The sequence below is a fragment of the Micrasema longulum genome, unplaced genomic scaffold, assembly GCF_059751315.1.
Source record: "Micrasema longulum isolate JH-2025_06_02 unplaced genomic scaffold, ASM5975131v1 h1tg000045l, whole genome shotgun sequence".
In the NCBI taxonomy this organism is placed as follows: domain Eukaryota; kingdom Metazoa; phylum Arthropoda; class Insecta; order Trichoptera; family Brachycentridae; genus Micrasema; species Micrasema longulum.
Genome location: NW_028277252.1, coordinates 212,740 through 236,601, shown reverse-complemented (window position 1 = coordinate 236,601; position 23,862 = coordinate 212,740). Strand labels below are relative to the sequence as shown.

General features: G+C 32.3%; 2 protein-coding genes across 7 annotated transcripts in view; both read left to right on the top strand.

Annotated features, from left to right (window-relative positions):
- The window catches only part of LOC148285227 (uncharacterized), a 262,896-nt gene that overhangs the window by 28,187 nt on the left and 210,847 nt on the right, over positions 1–23,862 (top strand). For 2 of the 5 annotated variants that reach the window (XM_088228201.1, XM_088228210.1), the window contains exon 2: positions 19,844–20,689. In XM_088228201.1, the coding sequence (XP_088084327.1) occupies positions 20,408–20,689 (282 nt within the window). In that variant the 5' untranslated portion in view covers positions 19,844–20,407. Of the gene's footprint in view, positions 1–14,910; positions 15,106–19,843; positions 20,690–23,862 lie in introns of those variants that run through there. The other 3 variants (XM_088228214.1, XM_088228229.1, XM_088228221.1) reach the window with 3 other exon arrangements.
- Positions 1–23,862, top strand: part of LOC148285229 (uncharacterized) — a 543,189-nt gene that overhangs the window by 436,874 nt on the left and 82,453 nt on the right. The gene's annotated exons all lie outside the window — the stretch shown is intronic.

Below are 23,862 nucleotides of genomic sequence, written 5' to 3'. Positions count from 1 at the left end.
ACAAATTTAATATGCAATATGGTTAACGATAACGATAAATGATTAAACTATTAAACATTTACTTCTAACCGCACGATTAACCTTTAAAACAGTTTATCGGAAATGAAATAGGTTAAACTTTAATACAAAATAACACGTTTTGTTGTTTGGTGTGTTAATTTATTGTAAAAGATTGTATAAATTCATATCAATTTTTTACTATGTTAGATGGTTTTAATGTTTTTGCCAATAATTTATTTTTTGGAATAGAATTTGTAAGATCTAATTTTTATTTCAAAAAACTAGGTATTCGTGACACAAAAACATTGAGAATATTGTTAAGTATTTATTTCCTTTTAAATAAAACATTTAAAAAATGTCTTAACTTGCTTTTCAACAATCGCAATGTTTCGGGTTCAATTAAAGATAGACACAGATGTCTATCTGTGTCTAACCTTTTTTGGAAAATCATTGAACTGCAGATTAATCTCGTTTTGTAGAAGTTTTTTAGTCGTGCGCATAATTATACCAGCATACTTTTTTTTTAATTTTCTTTTCTTACTTTATATTTTTTGAGTCACAAGTATGAGTTTGTCTGTTCTGCCTTTTCTTGATTTTCTTGTTTTTCTTTTTTCTGTAATTTTTTTTGGGTAATTTATCTTTTTGTTAATAAACTTCAGAAACTTATGTAAAAAAGTTTCCTTATATGCTTGTTTTGTCGTATTATATTTATGTTCTTTTTATGTCTCTTCACCACCAAAACAGTGTATTTTTTCTTATATGCACTAACCAGTTTTTTTTGGTTCATCATTTTTTTTTCGTACACCAAAACTATTATGGGAAAAAGATTCTACCAGTATTTGTTTTTTTATATTCTGGAAAAAGTACCTTATGCCTTAACTTAAGTATGCTTTAACTTCGATTTTCAAGAACATTTAATCTACTAAAATCCTACGACCTTTTCTTAAATTGAAGAAATTTTATACCTTTCAATTTTAAAATGTAAATCTACCAAAATTATATATTCTAAAGTGGTATTTTAGATCATCTGATGATTTCTAAGAAAAAAATAAAACCTGTTGTTGAATAAAAACACGGATTTACTGATGAATTTGTGATAAATAATGAAAATCACTGTAAATGGTTGGATCTTTAGGCTAGTAAATAATTTAACGTTATCAATAGTATAACCAAAGTATCAGTTTTACTGAAATTAACGTAACATATTTTTATTTTAGTCTACTTTATTTTCAATTGTCTAACTTATATAATGTGACCGTAGGTATTTTTTCGCATTTATTTATCTTCTTCATCTAGCTCCTTAAATATTTCAATGACGGTGTATACCAAAATATTCTTCAAAAGTCAATTAGGTAGGAATCGCTTTCGGCTGATAAAGCGGGCTTTGAAAGTTGCATGCTTCACAGGCCGAGAATTAAATGGCTACTAAAAATAAGTTGGCGTTTAAAGTCGCGTCTTCTTCCAAACACCATTATGTCAAACAGTTCATTGTAAACTTCTCTTCACTCCTCTTAGAAGTTTTGTAATATTATCTGTATAATACTTTTCTTTTAAAAATATATTTTTAAAAAAATCGAATACACGAATGTTTTGTGGCCATTTTTAATTAGTCTTGATCAGTTTTTTTCAACTTTTTTGTTACAACTAAAAAAAAAACTGGCGACCCCTCCCCTACCCAGGATCTTAATTTTACTATGCTTCTCGTATACCAGTGATTTCAACTATGGCGTATTTAATTTTATTTCCTTACTAGAAATTTTACGACATTACTTTTTACGGCTACCATGATTTGTCGGAAACAACATATATAGATTGGTTTCGATGCTTTGAAAATAATGATTTTAATGTTGAAGGTTTTGGCGCATTGTAAAAGTAAGACGAAGAATTGGAAACATTACTCTACGAAGACCTATGTTAGACGTAAAATGAACTTGCCTAATCATTCGGAGAATTTTTCAAAAGCAAGGAAATTGGGTGCCGTATGAATTGAAGCCGAGAGATGTCAAACGAAAACAACGAGAAATTATTCAAGTCCTCAATATATTAAAATAATATATATTCATAAATTATTTAACACTTTCTGAATACATTACGTATCTGAGTAAAAGTATAAATAACGTAAATTCGCATGTTTCCACCCTAACGCCCCGCCGCGCCGCCCCTATCGATTATTCTTTCCATGGAAAGTTAATTTTCGCAACGATGAAATTTTCACAAAGGGCTGGTGTTATTACATTAGTTACAAAATTACCTAACTTGTGTCTTAATGAGTATTACTACATTAGTGAACTTTCTCAGTCTTTGTTCTGAAATCGGTTGGCATCAACCGTTGACTATCACGAACAATAAGTGTCAACGTTATCTGATGTTTTTATCGTTACTTCTGTTGAGAAAAATACAATGTAATGTTCTAGGAATCAAAATAGTTTTGTATTAATATTTAAAATTCTAAAACATATTTTTAATAGTATTTATTAAAGATATTACAGTATTACTGAGAATATAAAACAGTATAAAGGAAAAAACACAAAATAAAATTAATAACTAGTAAAGACAAACAAGTTAAATGAATGAATATGTGTTTACATCTGAGGGTGTGTGAAGGTGTGTGTGTATGTGAATAAATAGTAAGTTACATGAAGATACGATGATTACTATCACGCTTCAGGTCCCAATCCAGGGACTCTGAAATATTTTTAGTGTAAAAACACACTCAAATAAATATTTCATATCAACTATGTCGGGAATCGAACCCGAGTCCTCTTGCATGGCAGGCAAATGCGCTGATCATAACCCCACGAGGCTCACAAAGTACTTACCGTAGTATCCATACTATTAACGAAAAAATACATAAATTACGTGCAGATTTATTTGAAGATGCGAACACCACCGCTTCCGAATATGCACTAAAAATTAGGTTAAAAATATTTCAAGTGGTATGTTGGAGAATTGGTAATGTAATTCATGTATTTTTTTGTTAATACTGTGTATAATACGATGAAAGTGAAAGTTTATTTTAGTATTTTCATGTGAGTGTCCTGACGAAGAAACGGGTATGTCTTGAAACAGGTAAACACAAAAAGTCGGTTATAGGTAGTTAACTAATATTTAGTTATCATCCTTCTATGTCCGCACCCTAGTTGGAGCATATGGTGTCTACGAAGATCCTTCTAAAAAAAATACTAACACTGGTTAAAATTAATGTTAGTAAATTGTTGTATTTAACCACTTACCGACTTTTTATGTCTACCGGTATCGAGATGTACCCGTCTTTTCATCAGGACACTAACTACAGCAACATGCAAATACCGAAATATACTTTCACCTTTACCGTCACTGTAGTATACATAGTACTAACGAAAACATACATAAATAACATGTAGAGTTAAAAGGGAATGCAAACACCACCATGTCCAAACATACACTCAAATTAGGTTAATATAATCGCCAAACCAATCGTGTAACGTTCAACCTCTTAGCCCCTCCCCTTCCTAACCACCACCTCCCCCCACCTTATTCTAGTGCACGTTCGGATATGGTGGTTTTTGCATCCCCTTTTACTCTGCATGTAATGTATGTACGTTTTCGTAATTACGGTGACGGTAAAGGTAAAGGGGTATTTTTGTATTTGCATGTTGCTGTAGTGAGTGTCCTGACGAAGAGACGGGTACGTCTTGAAAACGGTAGACACAAAAAAATCGGTCAGTTGTTTAATACTAATATTTACTAACAAAAAATTAAATGTTTGACCACAAACATATAAACGTAAACGTTTCTCTGCCAAATGGTTTGTGTGCCGTTCTTGGTTCTTAAATTTAAATATATCTTATTTTGGCGCTTGAAATTCACTTTAATTTGTCCTTCCCCAAAGCGTCTTATTTAGAAGGTTCAATTACTGAAAACCAAATATTATTACGCAAGGTTTCCTTTGAATTTTAAGCATTTGCGTAACTTGATAATTTCCCTTGGTTTATACGAGTATTCAGGTAATACATTATTTGACATATTTGAATGGTGTATGTTTCAAAGCTTTTCAATAAAACTAACTGTTTTTTTAGGGACTTAAAAAAAAATGTTTACATTTCTCCGTTCGTTTCTTATCTCAATTTTTTTTTGTATCATACTTATCATTTTACTGAATTATTTTCATATTCAATTTCAATTTTTTTCCCCTATTTATTTATTTATTTTACGGTGAAGGCTCTTGAATTTATTTCAATGTTGTGTAGGTTTATGATTTATTCATATTTCAACTGTAGTGCTTTTACACTTATAAATTACGCAGACAGGGTATAGTCTAAGCTTATAATCGTAAATTCACCAAAAAACGTATTAATTCTTTAACTACTTTATTGTGTAGTGATTAGTGTGCTCGCCTGCCATGCTTAAGGTTCCGGGTTGGATTCTTGTTTAAGTCAACATGAAATATTTTGGTTTATAAACGGCGTTTTTCTTCTAGAATAATTGCCTGGACTAGCACCTAAGCGTAAGACTGATGATCACCTTAGCTTTATGTGACAGATTATTAGGTTTCACCGTATTGAGTATAATTTCAGCGAATTGATCATGTCCAAACAATTTTATCCCACTCAGTGAAAAATTAAATTAAACAATAAAAACATTTACTATTAACGAAAATGTATAAAAAAAATATGCGTTTGTATTCATGTTTGTTTTTTTTGCGTAATTATAGTTCTTAAATAATTTATTATAAGAAAACGATCTGTTGAATATATCATATATTCGATCATTTACCTTATATCAAATCGTGAATACAAATTATTATTTGATTACAGCGTCTATTCTGATTCTAAATTAAGATCTCTAAGAATTATAAATGGTACTATTGAATAGTTTTTCATCCGCACTTGTTACAATTGTTCATGCATCAATGTTGTTTGATATCATAATTGAAGAGATTGATTCTTAATAATAATAATGTTTCAAATCTAACCTTGATGTCATGTTTTTTTTTTATTTCCAGTGGCGTTTCATGTATATTGAATTCATACGATCGAGTAGAGCATCACGCCATATAACAGGCCACACCGCTCTTGGTTTTTTCATCATCACCGTCTTTTCTTCACACCTAACGTTGCATTTGGCTATGTAGTACACCAAATTGAAGCGTATCTAAATGTTTTTTTGTTACATGAAGGTAATATGTCTTACACTTCAGGTGCTAGTCCAGGGACTATAAAATCCAGTCCAATCCAGTTTAAGAACACAGTTTTAAATACATATTTTATGTCAACCGTATCGAAAATCGAACTTGTGACCTTTTGCATTGTAGGCAAACGCGTTGAACATTACACCAAGATTATTAACACTAATTACATTGTAACGATCACGTTATGACCGCCACAGACAATAAAATCAGACGACCAATCTGCGGATTTCGTTTTCTATGCCGAATACTTATCGACGAATCGGCATCTAAGCTTTTCTGTCATTGACAGGATGTAGACAAAAACGGTCCGCTCACTGGTGTAACTTTCAAAACATGGGCTACCTTGTGGCGTAAGTCACTTTTATTTATTTTATTTAGCAAGATCCACTGTTTCTAAACTTCACACTATTCTTCGGTTAAAATTTACAAGGCCCTTTTTATTTTATTATCAAGGAATTTTTGTATTTTATATTATTTTATAAATATTTTGACTAATACATATTTTCATACTCGCATATATATATATCGTTTCAATGTAAAATTGTTACACAAACCATGTTGGTGTGATAATCTGATGGATTCATTTTAGTGAGATCATGACTGGAAATTTGCACCCAATGCTTAAATCACATGGGATCGTCTAAATTTTCCGATGTCGTCCGAGAAGCTGCTGGTATTGAGGTTATGGCTTGCTGCTAGAGCATCCCTTGATGGGTCTAGTACAAACTCCAATCAGATGACCTTCAACGGGGGAGATTCAAAATCATTGAAGATAACATTTTTCAAAACTTCATCTTGGACGCATCGCCATGAAGTTTTAATTGTCACCTGATTTTGTTAAATCCGCAACACTAATATTTTAAAGTAATATAGTTGATTTAAATAATTGCTATGCGGAATAGTTTATTTGCCAGTTCATATTGAGAATTTCTATTTGTAGAAAAAGGTCGTTTATTTAACACATTTAAATGAAGTTAGAAATTGGGTACAGACTAAAATTGCTCGTATTAAACATATAAATTTTATGGTTTCAACTTCACATACTGCAGAGCAAGTGTTTTATTTCAGATATTTTGTCTCCAATATATTTCTGTGATTAGTATGTTAAATTTCGAGCCGACATATCCTCGTCATGCTCTAATGTTGTGGCCTAGCCGGTGGCGGCTGGTTTTGTGAAGGAAGGATCGCAGGTTTGTGAAGGCATTTTTTTGGACAAACGCGTCCAATGTTTAAATCAAATTTTGTTTATCGATTCTTCCTGAACGTAGCGTTGCAACATAAAATTATGTTACACGTTAAAAGCGTGAACTTGCTGGCGTATTAAATTGGTAAGTAATTGCCTTCATTTTCGCCGTCATAAATACGCTAAAAAATGGCATCGTGCGTTATAAAAAAATGTTTTTTTACAACTGCAACTGTGATAAACAGAACGGGTGTTTTAATCGTAAATATAATATATTTTATTACTTAAGTTTATTATTACCCATTTTACATAAATAATGACAATCATAGCCATGTACAACTTTTTTTGTACGTTCTTCTTCTCTGGGTGCATGTCCGTTATCAGGCGTCTGCGATCATGTTGACTATCTTTATTTTATTTATGGCTGCCCGGAAAAGCTCCCCTGAAGACCTGGCTTAGCACTGCCTCAAGTTCTTCAGCCGGGAAGTTTTTCTCTTCCTAGACCTCCTTCTGCTCGCAAGTTTGCCTTGTGTAACGAGGCGTAGAATCTCCGTACACCGATTAATTTAACTTTTTTGAATTTGATCATGCCACTTAACTCTCGGTATTTTACGTTTTCTGAATCTATCGACATTCTTAGCGCTGATTTTTTTGACTGTTCTTTCACAGTCCATTTGCTTTACATGTCCAAACCCTTTTTTAAGTTTTATAAATTACGAGCTGACCCCGGCAATGCTTTGCTATTGCTAGATTCGTATATAAACCAAATGAACACAATCAAAAGATTTATATCAATTATTGTATTTAGTATATTTACGTTAAATTGTAAGTATGTGCGATGACAAGGAATTTCCGTAAATAAATTTTTGGCCATCCTCACACACCCCCCGATACTGTGCAAAAGAGGCAACTGCATGTCGGGTTGTGGTCCTGTGGCTAGTGTCTCGGACTCACGGACCAAAGGTCCGTGGTTCGAATCCCACTCTACCCCAACTCGATTCCATTTTCTAATAGTGAGTTATTTACAACTCGTTGAAAATGGCCCTCAAAATTAAATATTTGTGTAAATCATAAGAACGCAAATATTTATTTAAAAAAAAAAAAAAAAAAATTTGGACCTTTTATGCCTAACTTTTATGACAATACCAACGTTTTGTTGTCTCGTTTTCCGCACCAAATCAGAAAATTATCAAAAACAAAACATAATCGATTAATTAAGTAAATGTAACATCGATATTTATTTATTAAAATGTATAATATATCACAATTGCCAATTAAAATGTACTTTTATTATATTATTAGGTAAACACTAATCTTGTTTAAAAAAAAACAAAATACATTATTAAGATCAAACATGAATATAGTTCATAATAACAACAATAAACCTTTACAAAACGCATATGAAAAAATGTTCACATAAACGGTATCATGCATTTCACGATTAGCTATTGAAATTATGTTGAATTGCCGTAAAAAAATATTTTCTAGAACATTTCAGACTTTATTGCAAATAAAAAAACGCCCTAATTCCACTTAATGTTGGTTTTTCTAAGGACGAACAAAAAGGTTTTCTTTGCCTTATTATTAAAACAATGTAGCTTTCCTAAATTAACCGCACGCCACTTGTGTATGAGTCGTAATAATTTACATCTATTCAATTATCATTGTGTTCGAATATAGTAAGTAAGCTTGTACTTTCATTAGTTATTATAATTGTTTTTCTGTGTAGGAACTAGTCCTAATGTATTCTCTACGCTAAAGATTTTATCTTTTGAATACAATATCTTCATGATAATTTCTTTTTTACATACATATGCACACTTATTGTAAATTGGGACAAAAATATCCGAAATAATACATCTAGAATAAACATTTAACTAAAATATTATATTTAACGTCACAAATAAAAAATATTAAAAAAAGTTTTTTAATATAGTTACATAAAATGGTACGTGTTTATTTTTTGTATTAAAATTAACATTTATTTATTTATTTGTTTATTCATTTGTTTATTTATTTATTTGTTTATTTATTTATTTTTAACCAAACGGCATAAATTTCCTTTAACATAAATATGAAAAAATATAAACTTAAAGAAATCCATTTAAAAAAAATGATAAAATTGCATAACTATAACAATAGAAACATGTAGGTAAATACACATAAGTTACCAAACAAATTAACAAAATATATACATGACTATGAAAAAGCAAAAAAGAAAAACATTTTTTAACATAAAGAAAAGTTTAAAAATTATATTGCGAGAGAAAAAAATAAATCAGATTCGTTTTATAACTATCAAGTCCAGAACCAAATATATCAGCCTTTTCCTCATACTGATTTTAGTGATAGTTAGTTATCTTAAAGCTGTAACTTTAAAAAAAAGATACAACTCTAGTGCTTGGCGAGTGACTTACACTGTTTTTTGTGTTTTTGGTTAACGAATGTTTTATTTCAATCAAATTACTCATTAAATGATGATTTTTATTTATTTGCGAAGTTATTGTCATAATTTTTATGTTATTTATTTGGTAAAATGCACAATAAATCTTAAACCTTAGTAGTCACACTACACTGTTTAGAATACAGTGTTTTATTTTTAATATCTAGTTGCGTGAACGAGTGTTTTCGACTCAATGGCGGTTCTTAGATAAAATTCCTGAATAAGGAAATACACATCCTTGTGAAGTGGTTGCCGCACCCGCTTCTATTCTTGAGGTCCTGAGTTTGATTTATTGATGAGTGGTTGTGAAATATTTGTTTTTAAGGTCGCTATACACTGCAATATTTAATAGTCCCTGGACTCTCACCTGAAATGTAAATTTCATTACGAATATTATTATTTTAAACCTCACCTCACCTGACATATTTTTTAACTTTTAACAAAAAAAGAAACAAGCCATAAATGTTTCTTCCCGACACAAATATAAATTTATCTCATATCTTTAACTATTTTTCATCTCCAAATGGTTTGATATCCTTAGCGTCCAATTATTGCGTGTTTAGGGACCCGAATACATAGCGTGAGTCCCCTTCTGTCCATACGTTGGAATCCCGATCTGAACAGGTAATCAATTAAACCCTAATTTTGTTTGCATAGTCCTTTCTGAACCAATCATCCGCACATAACTTATTTAAAGCCGTCATTAGCGTGTTCCCATGCCGTGTGTGTTTTAAAAAATAGTTAATATAATTATATTCGCTTGTCAAAACAATTTAAAATCTTTTGCTATCGTTTTAAGTTTTTATTGGCACGAATTGTAAAATAAAATAAAACGAATTAAATCAATAGCGTGAACCCGTACGTAAACGCACTAAATTTAGAACAATCAATGCTCCTAGAGGAAATATTAGAACTATTTTTATTCGCGTTAATTTATAATTTATAACAGTGTGGTGAATTTACTTAGTGCACCGGCATTGACTTTTTGATAACATTAAATTCGTTGTTATAATACCCGATGAAGTCGATGAGAGTGCATAAAATAACAAAATTATTGGACGGCATTAGCCTACTAATAAAAATAAGCTGATAAGCTGATTGGTTTCGATTTATTTAATTTATATGTAACACTCACTATAATCTCTCTATCAGCACCCGACGTTGGATCACAAAATGCAGCGTACCGTGAGCATTGTTTACATAATGGCATGGTGATCAGTCTGACGCTTTAACCACCAGTCCGGAGACAGTGAAATCTCAATGAGGACCATCAGCATAATAGGCGAACCCACTAACCAATATACTACTAGGTCGACTTTTCGAGAGTAGTCTTCGAGTAAAAAACACTCGTCCAGAGCTCTGATTATATAAAACATTTAAGTTTGTAAGTGAAAATTCTTGATGGAAGTTCATTGTAATTTATTATTTAAATAAAACACGAATTTGTGGATTAAAGTATCACTCGTGTTTAATTTATATAATAAACTCTGATTATATTTCACCCACAACTGTATTATTTACTCCCTTGAACATAGATTAACACATTTAACAATACTACATTATTCAAAAACTTTAATTATCAAATCGAAATCGAATCAAACATAACGCCTTTGGTTACACAGATGTCCGAACAATTTATAGTCACAGAATACGGCAGGTGTCAATATGAATTATAAACTTGATCATCAGATTTGTTTGATCGATATTTCTAGTGATTTATTGTGGAGAAGCTACGTTTGTAATTTATAATTTCACCTCAGTCCGCTCGTGTCGTCTTTCCAAATATTTTACTTAACAAGAAAAGCTTTCAAATATTTGGAATCCTATCCGTCATTCGACAGATATCATATATTTTCACGTCAAAATTTCTCTCGATTTTGGAAGTAGGTCAGATATTTTTAACCATTGTATGTAGATGTTTTGTACGAGTATTTAAATAAACAATATATAATATTCTGCGCTTCTCCAGATGCTGTGAAAGTAATCGCCAATTTTCAAGTTTTAAATCATCAATATTTGTCACAAATATTTGTTGTATATAATATCCAAGGTACTTGCAGCATTAAATATGTACTTTTACACCTTGTCTTATTTATTTACTAGTATTTCTTAGTAAATATTAACTCAATTGCTGCTTTGTGTAAATTCTTACGCGCTTGCGTAAGTTGAGCATGTTTTCAAATTGATTTTAAAACATTCAAAGTAATTGGAATAATTTTTGAGGTAAACATTTGTGCGTTTCGATATTATAATAATAGTTTTTTTTACTATGAAAGAGTCGCAACATACAAAAGAATTAGTTGAAAATGATACTTTCATTTTATTTTATGTATTTTAATTACATTATATATACAGGAATATAATCAGTTCCCAGAGCCAGAATCCTGGACGAGTGTTTTCGACTCGATTACTATCAGGTGAAAATCTTGAAAAAAGAAATCGAGTGAAGATAAGTCCGCTTCGTAGTGGTTGTCGCGTTCGCCTTGCCATACTTGAGGTCCTCGGTTTGATTCCTGGGAAATTCAACATACAATATTGATTACAAATATATTTTTCCACTGCAGTATTAAATGTTCCGAAACTGGCTCCTAAAGCGTCAGGCTGATCGCCTCTCTTGCGTGTAACAGATGATCGAGATTTGCTGCATTTAATGTAGTGATACAATGCCCTATGCACCATCGGGTGCAGATAGGGGTATTATGATGAAGATAGAAGTAGGATGTAGCAAAAATATGTATATAGGAATATAAAATATAATAAAAAATTAAATGAAATACCTCAACAATAAAGAGACAAGCCCTTTTTTCTTTTTGTCTGCTTCGTTCTTTGCTGTTGGATTATTTTTAATTATTTGGGTTTTTTCATCAAATAAAATGCTGAAATAATTTTGGAAATTAGTATTTTTTATAAAAGTACATATTTATTTACTCAACATACCTCTTTTCACTTATATGCAATTCTTTACAATTCATTGTTTAACGCGCAAATCGTTTTTATGCATACTATGGATCCTGTGTGCTAAAAATGCATATTGGTAATCAGTCACCCCTGCATGCTGATTGTTGATAACGTCATATATCGTGAGCATACAAGGAAAACTTACCAAGTCACAATTTCTGTTTGTTGGCAAATCAAGATTGAAGTTTTTGCATAGTCACATACTAATAGTTTTGCTATTTAGTACACTTTTCATTTTAAGTATCTTTTGCACACAGACAAAGTATTAGCAATGTATTGATTTTGTGAATGTTTCCTATAGCAGATGTTCATAGACTAACTTGATCGATATGCAATTATCAATTCGTTAAAAAAACTGAGAAGTATAAGTAGACTCGGTTTTTTTTAAAAGACAACTTGGTGAAAAAATAAAAAAATCACAAAAATTTGACTTGGTTGGCTTTCCTTGTATACTCGCGATATTTTCCTTCAATTAAATCACGTTTCAAAACAAATACTCGTATGCTTATCACATGTTCTTTAATATGTTTGTTGTATGTTTCTGTGTCTTGACGATTAAATAATGCAGTGTGTGAAATAGAACCAGAACCCTGGACGAGTTCTTTCGACTTAATGGTTGTTGTCAGGTAAAAATTCTGAGAAAGAAAATCTCGTGGATATAAGACCACCTCGTAGTGTTTTGGTTAACGCATTTTCCTACTATTCTTGAGGTTTGATTCCTAACAGGGTGAACATGAAATATTCTGCATTGAAGGTGATTTAACACTGCAATATATATATATATATATATATCCGCTGCAATGTAAATTCCAATGCAGTGCCGTATGCACCACCGAGTGCTGACAGGGAAATAATGATACAGATATGAGTCCATTGCTGGTGAAGTGATCCAACTGACGTAATGGTACAAAAAAACAGTTTTATATTTTAAAGGTAACCCAATGAACTTTCTGCCTACATATTTTTTTTACTTAAGTTTTTGTAGATTTTTTATTACCATGGATGTTTTGTTCATAAATTCAATTTCAATTCAATTAATTTATTTAAATATAACATATACATTACAAACATACATTTAATACGTACATTTTATAAAAAAGAAAAAAATACATGAAAGAGGTTCATGTCAAAGTAGTAGGAGAATCCTGCTCCGGAAAACCCCTTCGGATACATGGAACAGATCAATATCCAGAGCGATGTTGTTCAGCATAGCAGTAGCTCTTCCAACAGGCATAACCATCGGCAGGTTGGTCCTGTATATCGGAATATGAAACAATCTAGTACCAGGATCAATGAGTTTTTGGGTTATACTGATTACAGAAATATAAGCCATGAGTTTACTTCACCTTTTAAGGCCACATTACCTGCATTGGGCTCATATTATTCCCTTTTTTGTTTTATTTTTACTCTTATTTTCGAATAATCGCTTCATAATTTCCCTGTAACTGCAAAATATCTATGTGATAAGAACATAATACTTGAATTTTAACATTTTCCCTATTAATTATCTATCGAGTATCGTAAAGTGCTCATAAATTCCACCTGTGTATGCTATTTGAGTCAGAACCAATACGCGTGTCTAAGCTTTTAGATTTACGTATCAGGCGGCAATTATAATAATCGATTGATCTTGTATTACTGCTTAGTTTATATTGTGGGAGTTTAAATTTTTAGATTGTTATGTTGTTACTATTGTCGGTATTTTTTTTAATGTGTAAATTTTTGTATATTAGTGGATTTCACGTTATTGGGACCCAGGTTTTTTGGACCCTGATATAAAGTCTTTTTTCATTTGCAATGCATATAAGATGGTGAACGGTTTTGAGAATTATTTATTTGGCATAATAGTGGCTATTAAAAAACTTTATATCGTTATTTTTTTTTATTTTGTACTTTATATTATTGTTTTAATTTTTAATATTATTAATATTGATTTTTATTATTTTAGCATCATTCAATGAGAAAACACATGTAACAAAACAGTCTTCCGAAATACAAGAATTTCGTAGCTAGTCATAACCTGAAACAGTGAACCTCTGCACAATGTAAAAACGTTTGAAATCAATCAATTAATTGAATCGCTCAAATTTATACTCACTCTTTTTTACATACATTTGGATTCAAGTATGATCGTTAGAAATGAGTTAATGCCTACGTATATTCATTTTGTGGCCTCAAGAAATACCAATGTTCTGAATAATCATATTAAGTTCTGAAAAACGAAAGCCATTTTCAGGAGAAGTGTACAAGTTTGGATTTTCTCTAAGGGAAGAGACCATTGCAGGAGACTGCTGAGAGATATTGTATAGATTTATATACTATTTAAGCGTGTTGTTCAGATGTTTATTGAAATATATGCTTATGTAATTTATTTTTTTTAATTTGTGCTGTTATTTAATAATGTACATGCTTCCACTTTCCATTATGTTGTATCCCAACTCAACTCATGGCTCTTGGCCTCATAGAGTTGGAGATACGTTATTATTTTTATTTTTGTAATATATATGTATTTGCATGAATAAATAGATAAAAAAAAGAAAAAAGATACAATTAAAAAAACTAAACAAAAACTCAAACCGTACTTAATGTTGAAATGATAATTTATAGTTTTGAATTAAGACGTACGTTTGCAAGGTTAGATGTATCATTGATACCGCTATATTCTTTCGTTACATTGAGATTCGTTTTTGCGGTTTCCATGTGGTCAATACTATGGCCGTATCAGTTGAGTCGACCATTCGTCTAAATATATCGATGGATTCACACCTCACGATTCCCTGGGCTTCACGGCCGGGCAACCTTGCGGTTTTGATAACAATTTTCTTAATTATCCGTGATACGTAAGTTTAGTGCGAGAAGTGAGAAAGACGAACTTGTTTGCGGCGATTTCTACGAAAAATTCAGGTATTGTTGAAAAATTGCAGCGATGTTATGACGGGTGAAAAAATCTGGGCGGTGCGTCATTGGCTGGGCGGTTTAAGGCCCCGCGTCGAAAATATTTTTTGTCGCTTCTCTCTTGCGGATAGGCAGTGCGTTATTTCGATTATTTTTTATGTTTCTTTTTGTTTTGGCTATAGTTATTAATGTCTCGTCCGCCTGGGGCCCCGTGTCGACACCGCGGCCGCCGCGCGCTGTCCGCGAGCCGCGCACTCGGCCGGTTATCATTCAGCATTCAGCAATTCAGCATCGGTGTATCGGTCGCAGTCGCGACTCTACGCTCGCCCCGGCAGCCGCTCCGCTCTTTGCCGCTGTATCGAAATAACTTGCTCGTGTTGGCCGCGACTTATCGGTCACTTCGCCGGTGAATCCGCAGTGCACATGTAATCAATCAAATCCAATATACTTTGCCATGTATGAATTGTGAAATTAAAGCACTTTTTTTGTTTGAAAAAAATCAATAACAACCGTCTTATTCTTAAAATTCATGATTTTTTTGATAACAGGTCTTCATTTTAACGTTTTATTCCACTGTTAAATGGGCTACTGAAAAATGTCGCTGTTAAAAAACCTTTTTTGCTAATCCTCTTAAATTTGTTTAATCGTTTGGTTTTTCTGTTTTACATAAGTGTAAAGTTTGGTTTATATTTTTTCGATGCTGTATATTATTATATTTCTTTTCATAACGCCCTTTTCACAATTTCAAGTTAGTCATTGATTTACAATTGGTGATATGTGATAAGATTGCTTTTGCCGTTCTTAAAACATTATTCTTCAGTCGGCTTAACTTGTTAAACTCGTAAACTTCAAACTTACTTTCTTTCGGGGGAGAGTGAAAACAGTTTTTACTTTAGTGGCGAATCGTAGCGAAGTTTTTTTTCCAATGTGTTCTTTAAAAAATAATGTAACACTGTACGAATATACTAGTTTTACACACATGTAGGTTTTTTGAAGTCCTAAAGGAAAACGCCAAAATATAACTTTTTAGTATTTGTAGACTTACGACCTACAAGTAAGCGTGACGTTATCTGTTTCTTTAGCAGTAAACTTCGTTTACTAGATATATGGGAAAGATTCTATGTGCCAGATCAAAACGGCATTTGTTCACTTAGGGCCAGTTGCAAGGTTAAATAATTGTAGCTATTTGGTCAAAATGAGTTGATGTTTCTGACTTTTTTCATCCAACCCATTTTGTATATTTCGATGAAAACGCTACAATTGTTTGACTAAATGTTATTTTTCGCTACTGGCACTTAGGGCTATTACATTTCAATTTGAATTTTCTGTTAGTAAATTATATAAAACTCGTTGAGAATAGCCCTTAAAGTATTATTTTTTTATAAAAATTATGTTTATGTGATGATGGTCATGTTTGATTGCATCTCAAATTGTCTGTTTCTTATTATTCATCACTACAGTACAACTTTCCTATAAACGGTCGCCAGACGAGGATATGTAGTATAAGTAACACGTCAATACACGCAGAGCTACGTACATGGCGTATTCAAAATTTATAACATATCTATGTCAAGTTCATGGTTTTGTTGATAACAGATATTATCGAGTTTAATTTGATTCCCAAATAATGTTATGGTTTTTTTGTTCTATTTGTTTTTTTGTATTATTGTTTCGCTCCTTCTCGACATTTGTAGATACAAATTATTATATCTGATTTGTAATTCTACGTTTGACCGACCATTTGGTCGCTGAAGCGTTAGGGTTTCGTTTTTAGAAACACTGTACTTAAAAGTTCACTTCACTTTTTTTGCTCTTTTTCTTGACGTCAATTAGAACATATTTGACTCGTCTGCCTTAAAGCTCGACTATTCCTGTGTTGTGAGATTGAATTATTACGTTTTCAAAGAGAGTAGTCTGTTTGTTTGTTATTCCTTGTCGTTTTGTTAACCCCAAATTCAATTTCTTCCTTTGAGTTTCCTTACGTTCCACGAACCTCGCTTAATTCCACTTTATAGAAATTTTCCGACACAGATTTCGAGTAATGTTTCCCTTTTTGTTGAAGTCTAACAATGATGTGTTTAGCTCGTGTCGATTTATTTTGTTTCAACGCGAGTTATTTATTTTTTAGAACACAAATTCAGATCTGTAATATCACATCATAAGTTCTTATACCAGAGTGGTTTTTGTATTTTAAAAATGCTTTCTGACTGACAATTTTAATTTCTTTCCTAAGCAGTCATTTCACTGTGCTTTATAATTTTCTTCGTGAATAAAATAAAATAAATGTTTCTTATCAATAATGATTTTTTCCACCGCAAATTTGTATTTTTTTCTTCGAAAAACTAAATTTAAGGTGCATTAAAATATTTTGAGTTTGTCCAAGACAATGACTGGATTTCATCCCCTAGGGAGTCAATAAGATTAACACATTACAACAGCGATGGAGATCACTCAAGAGAAGGGAATATGGAAGTCTAGGCATTTACAGGGCTTATGACTTAAACCCGCCAATGACAGGTCATAAGCCCTGTAAATGCCTAGACTTTCATATCCGCTTCTCTAGAGTGTTCTCCATCGCTGTTGTAATTTTTTAATGTATTTAAATAGTTTAAAACTACAATAAATAACTTTAGGAAGTGTCATTGAAATTTAATATGTATTTAAACATGAGCCAAGCCTAACGAAAATAGATCCTCTAGTTTGCTCCCTTTAAACCTTGCAAAATAAAGACTTGATATTTATTTTATTGATTAGATTTTTAATTCCATTTTAAATACTTTTCACGCCGAACATCAAAAGCACTTCTAATTGACAGGTCCCGTGACGCAGTTGGTTTGACGGTCAACTGTGAAACTGGCGTCGCGGGTTCGATTCCCGCCAGTTGCAAGAAAGAAATCCAAGAAAGATTTTTTTCTCAACTGGTCTGGGATTTCTGGTTTATTTTTCATTACCTTCTTCCATATCCCCTCTATCCCACCTGCTGACAAGCCTCAAAATAGTGGGTTAGCGAGTTATTCCTTTAAATATATATAAATATATATTAGCCCCGATATCGAACGCTGCTAAACTGTCCGAAACGTCGTCGGACAGGGGTGCTATTGACACACTGCATAAAAACCCAAAAAAATAGTAAATGATTTATGGGTGCCGTTTGTATGTTTGCCAAAAAACAAAACAAACTTTTCTATCTTCAGTAAGTGTCTAATAAAAAAAACGGTTACCAAATCGCCAACGCTTACTTCAGCTTGATACAATCATACTAGTAAGGTTCTGTACGAAGATGATACATGTGATCAAGCTAGTGAAAGTGCTATCAGCTTCACAAGATAAATAATATTGTGCCGTGGGCTCGTTGGGTAATATTATCGCATCGAAACTAGTTTTCATCAAAGTAAAATATGTTACGGAGCCATCGCAATTGTTGCGTAATCTTCAGAAGCTGAAATATGTCGCGATATTCTAAATTTCACACCACGCACTGACGAGAATTACTTAAAGGTTTTAGTTGTATTGTTTTTACTTTTAATACTGTGCTTTTCTTGCATGATACGAATCGTCCTGTGCGCTCGCATTTTATTCAAATCAATTCTCTTAGCAAGGATTACGTTTATTTTCGATTTGAATGATTAATAATTACGATGAACCGCACGAAACATAACTAATAAATTAAACGTACCATATGTACATATTCTCATCTCAGAGCCGCAATTACAATAGGAAGTTACCAGGGTCATCTTCAACTGTTTCTTAAGTACAATCAAATTTTCTGGATGAAAATATGTATATTTGTACGAAAATTTGAAGTATTTTCGTCTACAACATATAATTTGATACTTTTCAAAAAATCTTCAATAGGATCTTCAATTTCCGATACCGAAAATTCGGTACTACTTCATGAAAAATCTAAGATACGTCTGTTCACTTTCCATTGTAATACGGGCCCTAGAACCATACACCTTTTACCGATCATTCACAGCCATTTTGTTTATTTTAAAATTACAATTCTTTTTTGGTTACATTTGGATTTAATATCTATATTTTATGGTCACTTTGTGGCTAAGAGTCACATGACTACACGCAATAGCTAAGGTTGATTTTGTTTCTTGTTGTGCCTTAATCATTATTTGAATTACGTAACCTTTCAGATAAGTATTTCACACATTATTTTAATATCCCTTCAAACTGTAATTATTATTTTTTTTTATTTAAATCTTAAAGTAGGGCACACATATCATACATATTGTTATGTGTGTTCTAATAATAACATTGAAAATATATTTAATTTATAAATTGTTTATCACATATGTCTTGACCATTATTTTAAATTTTGAAATGTTTTTTTCTTCATAAATATTTTTTTCCATTTCGTAATACTTTTTAATTGCTTTAAATAATTATTACTACAAGTAAGTAAGTACCCATTTGATTTGTGCGCTGTCTCTGTAAGCGCCGACTCTTAACGTCTTAAACTGCCAATCATAATTATTGTTTTCGTAATGTTATGTACTTAACGCAATATATTCGTCTTCATGAAATGTATGATCCGCCAGAGGCCACAATTAACGGTGCGTAGGTACCACATCTACTTACGCCACCTCGCTCCATTGTTTCTAATGTGCGCTTCATTCTTGGGGCCTAAACATCTGCGGCGTTAGGGTATACCGCCACTGTACAAGATCAGGTCTGACTGGTTCCGTCTTAAGAACGCATTTATTTCGAAGATCGTTTTCGCGATCATCGCATTCAAGTTTATCGCACATTGTCATAATTCATAATAAATTATGGCCTTACGCGATTCCAAAATCTCCATTCCGCGTTTGTTTTCGTCTTCCTAGCGTCTAATTAAAATTAACCTCGCTTTCCTTAACGTTTTTTTGTCTTAAATATATGAAGGTCTAGCGATTGAAAAATATTTTAATTGTCTAGTTTTTATTGTTTCTCCGCTGTGGGAATCTTAATAGGAATATTTGATTTGTTGCTACGGAGTCTAGAAATTGCGCGTTCCGCTCAAGACCCCCTTATTGATATATCGGATGATTGATGGAGGTTAAAATCTATCATTTTGTTAACATCGATTATTAGAAAAACGAGTTTTTTCTTTTTATGGCTGCGTGGACTGTGAAACCCGATTACATGACGTCACAGCGATGTTGTTTTTGCCTAATGAATATCCATAAATTTGTTTTTTCCCCAGCTAGACTTTTAAATGAACTCTATTTGTTAAGTTGACTGAAGTGTACGTTATCTTTTGTGAATCCTACCAAAATAGGAAACCGAACTCATTTCAAGGACAGACGAGTTGAAAATACTAGTAATGATGAGTGCAGATGACGAACTTCGATAGCAGGCACCGTAGTCATTGACATTTCTAAATAAAGAAAATCTGCGATACCATACTGAAATATATTGTCTTCGTGAAAACAATGCGACAAAGGATGTTTGAAAAATAATTGGTTTCAGTTACGAGATTTTTATGTTTGACCATTGATTTCATTTTTGGCATTCATAATTAAACTGACATTTAAAGTGGACTAGCAGTCGATAAAAAAAAAAACTAAAAAGTGAAAAAAAACACTGTTACGAGTATTTTTGGTGGAGAAAATCATTTGATATGTTTAGTGATAATTAAAGACTGTTTGCAAGCCTTTACTTTGGTTCTACGTATCATCGCCTGGAGAGTAAAAGATATCGCATATCAGTGTGGAATTAAAGTTTGAAGCAGTCAATTCAGTTAGAGCGGTTTTGTGGTCTTTGTGTCATGGAGCCCCTTTATTCCGTGGGTATGCAGCAGCACGGGGGCGCGTGGTATCTGCCGTGGGGCGTGCCCCTGCAGAAGATGATGGTGGCTGGGGGCGCCGGCGGAGGACGCCTGCTGCCGCCGCTGCTGGGCGGGTTGGGGGCGCTGGGGGGGCTGGGTAGCCCCCTGGCGCTGGCAGGAGGCTTCCTGGCCCACCACCTGCCGCCCCCGCACGCTGCTTGCCGCCCGCCCTTAGCTCCGCAACAGCCACAGCCGCATCTCAGACACACCCCACCCAGAAAGGTAAGCAAACCCACGCTGTCTTGCTTAAAAAAAAATTGACACGTTTAAAAATATTATTTTATTATAATAATATGAGGTAAAAAGATGCCCGTTCTGGGGTCTGATTTACGATTGTATAAAATAGCATGAGAAACTTATGATCCCGTCGCAGCTTTTATGAACCAACTTAAAAAATATTTAAACTTTTGCACTCAAAGTTTTAACTCCATGAGCTTTTTTCTATGTTTTTACTTACGTTTTGATATTTTTTATAGTTAAATTGTATTTAGTAATATATTCAAAATAAATTAAGTTTATTGGATTATAATTCTACTTTATTTTTTTTAATTATACAAATGGTACATTGTCACGCGTTTTGTCTTGTTAGGACATTTTCAAACAAACTAACTTATTAATATTTACAAAGTTTCCTTTTATACTTAAAATAATTGCTATTTTATGTTTGTGGATTTCTATACAAGCCAAAATAAGCAGAGTGATTAAAATTCAATTAGGTATATTCAGTATATAAGAGGAATATTTTGGTTTTATTGGGGAAAAACCTTCCATTATTTAAAAGTATTTGTGAGGGGTATGACTTTAAAATTAATATATTTATTATAAAAATATTGATTTCATTTATACAGGTTTATTTTGAAAATTATTGTTGAAACTCTACATTGGTGTTTTACACATGTTTCATTTATGTTTAATGTCAACTAAGGTAAAAATACATTCAGATTTTATAATATTATTTCATTTTAATTTAATTGATTGGGAACATGACAAGTTTTTATATATTTAGTAGGTATATAATAAAAAGTTTATTACACTCGTACATAATATGAAATAACAAATTTACAATTACAAATAATTTAGTTTTTATTTTTTGAAAATATTAAGTAAAGGTGTAAACTAGGTGTCAATGTTCATTTATAAGTATATTAGCTGGGTTATTGTCATTTTTTATTATTTTTGGCTGTTTTAACAGATTGAGTCTATAGCCTTATTTTCTATGTGTAATGGTTCAGGTTTATTTTTGTTTGTCAAATTATGTTTGTTATTGATGAGGTGTTTTGCGAATTAGGATTTTTCAGGCTTTTGTTAAATGAACGCACTTTTATGTTTATTTTTAGTATATAAGGAAACTTTGTAAATATTTGAGTTAGTTTTTTTGAAAATGTCCTAACAAGACGAAACGCGTCAAAATATACCCTTTGTATATCTTTAAAAAATAAATTAGAATTATAATCCAATAAAGTTGTTTTTTTTTCGATACATTACCAAATTAAATATGGAATTCTACCAATTGTCTGCATACACAATAAATAAGATTTTTAAAAAAAAAATTATTACACCGATTACAAGAAATATAACATAATTGTAACACATAACTCATTTTAACATACATACTTACAATTCTAACACACCCATACACACACCCTCACACCGTATATATATACTAACCCTCACTTACATGTACAATAACAAAAATAATATACTAAAACAAGTACTTAGCATAAATATTATTGTGTTTGTAAATATATTCGTCGGCCTCGTGGTGTAATGAGCAGCGCGTTTGCCTACCAAACTAGAGGTCTCGAGTTCGATTCCCGATATGTTTGATATGAAATATTTATTTGAATGGGTGTTTTTGACACTGAAATATTGCATAGTCCCTGGACTGGTATCTGAAGCGTAAGACTGGTCATCTTACCTTCATGTAACAAAAAAATGATCAAGATGCGCTGCGATTGATGTACTAATGCAGTGCCCTATGCACCATTAGGTGCGAAAAAGGGGTGATGATAATGATTATAGTTGTCCTCATAATGTCACATTATATATATATATATATATATACATATTGAAACCATTGTATACATTCTGTAATGTGTTTTGTTTTTATGAGAAAAATACAATAAAATAAGCAATGAGTTAACTTCGCCTTTAAAATGTAAGTTAGTTCACTTCACCTGCAATCGGCTTATATCTAAATCGTTTGTCTGTCCGGACTGATGAAGAACACAGTTATATTTATGAAATAGAACCAGAATCCTGGACGAGTGTTTTCGACTCGATGGCTACTCTCAGGTTAAATCCTGAAAAAGAAAATCGACTGGAGAAAAGTGCGCGTTGTTGTGTAGTTGTTGGTGCGTTCGCCTACCATTACTGGGGTTTTGGGTTCGATTATTGGCAGGGCTGATATAATATATTTATTTCAAAGGTTGTTGGAACTGCAACAATTTAATGTTCATGGACTGGCATCTGAAGCGTAAGACTAATTAATTTACCTTAATGTACCTCATAGTTTAAATACGCTTTTTTGGGTCATCAATTTAGTGCCCTGTGCTCCGCTGGATGCTAAAAAGAGAAATGATGATGATGATGATGATGATGATGATAATGATATCTGAGTTGTTTTCTTTTTAACAATGTTTTGAGTGTGTGCTAATTTTTGCAGACAGGCTGGATTTCCTCCCTAGGGATTTCCTCCCTATCTGAATTTGTTGTAACAGTTTTTTGAGTGGGGAATATGGAAGTCGAGGCAATTACAGGGCTCGTGGCCTGTCATTGGCTGAAATTACTCTCTGGGGAGGAAAGCCAGCCTGTCTGCAAACATTTAGACGTACTCAAAACATTGTTGATAAAACTAACTGGCATAAGAAAATGTATAAAAGTTGAAAAATTGTTTTCCTGCGTTGCCTAGTACGTGAATTGGTTCAGCCGGATGAATCTCACCACCATGATAAAGGTTCTTCAGCTTTTTTATTTCACAAAAGTCAACAGATGGAAGAATTGAGGAAATGTGGATGTTTATATCATAGGCAAAATGGTAAATGTTACACAATATGTAAAGGGGCACTCTACACCGGGCTCTTGGGCTCATAAAGTTTGGGATACGTTATTATTGTATTTTTTTGTAATATGTATAAACATGTGTGTATGAATAAATAAATCGCCCACTTAAACCAGTTAATGACAGGTCTGTAAATGCCTAGACTTCCGTATTCCCTTCTCAAAATGTTTTCCCTCTCTGTTGCAGCAAATCACGATGTTTTCTATTTGTTTATTTTACAAAATTATTTCAATGTCAAGATGTTTCATCTGTATAATACCGGTTTCTCAAAAAACCTCTACAAGACTTTGCCTCATAGAAATAAGATATTTACATATTTATCCTATTATGCGTT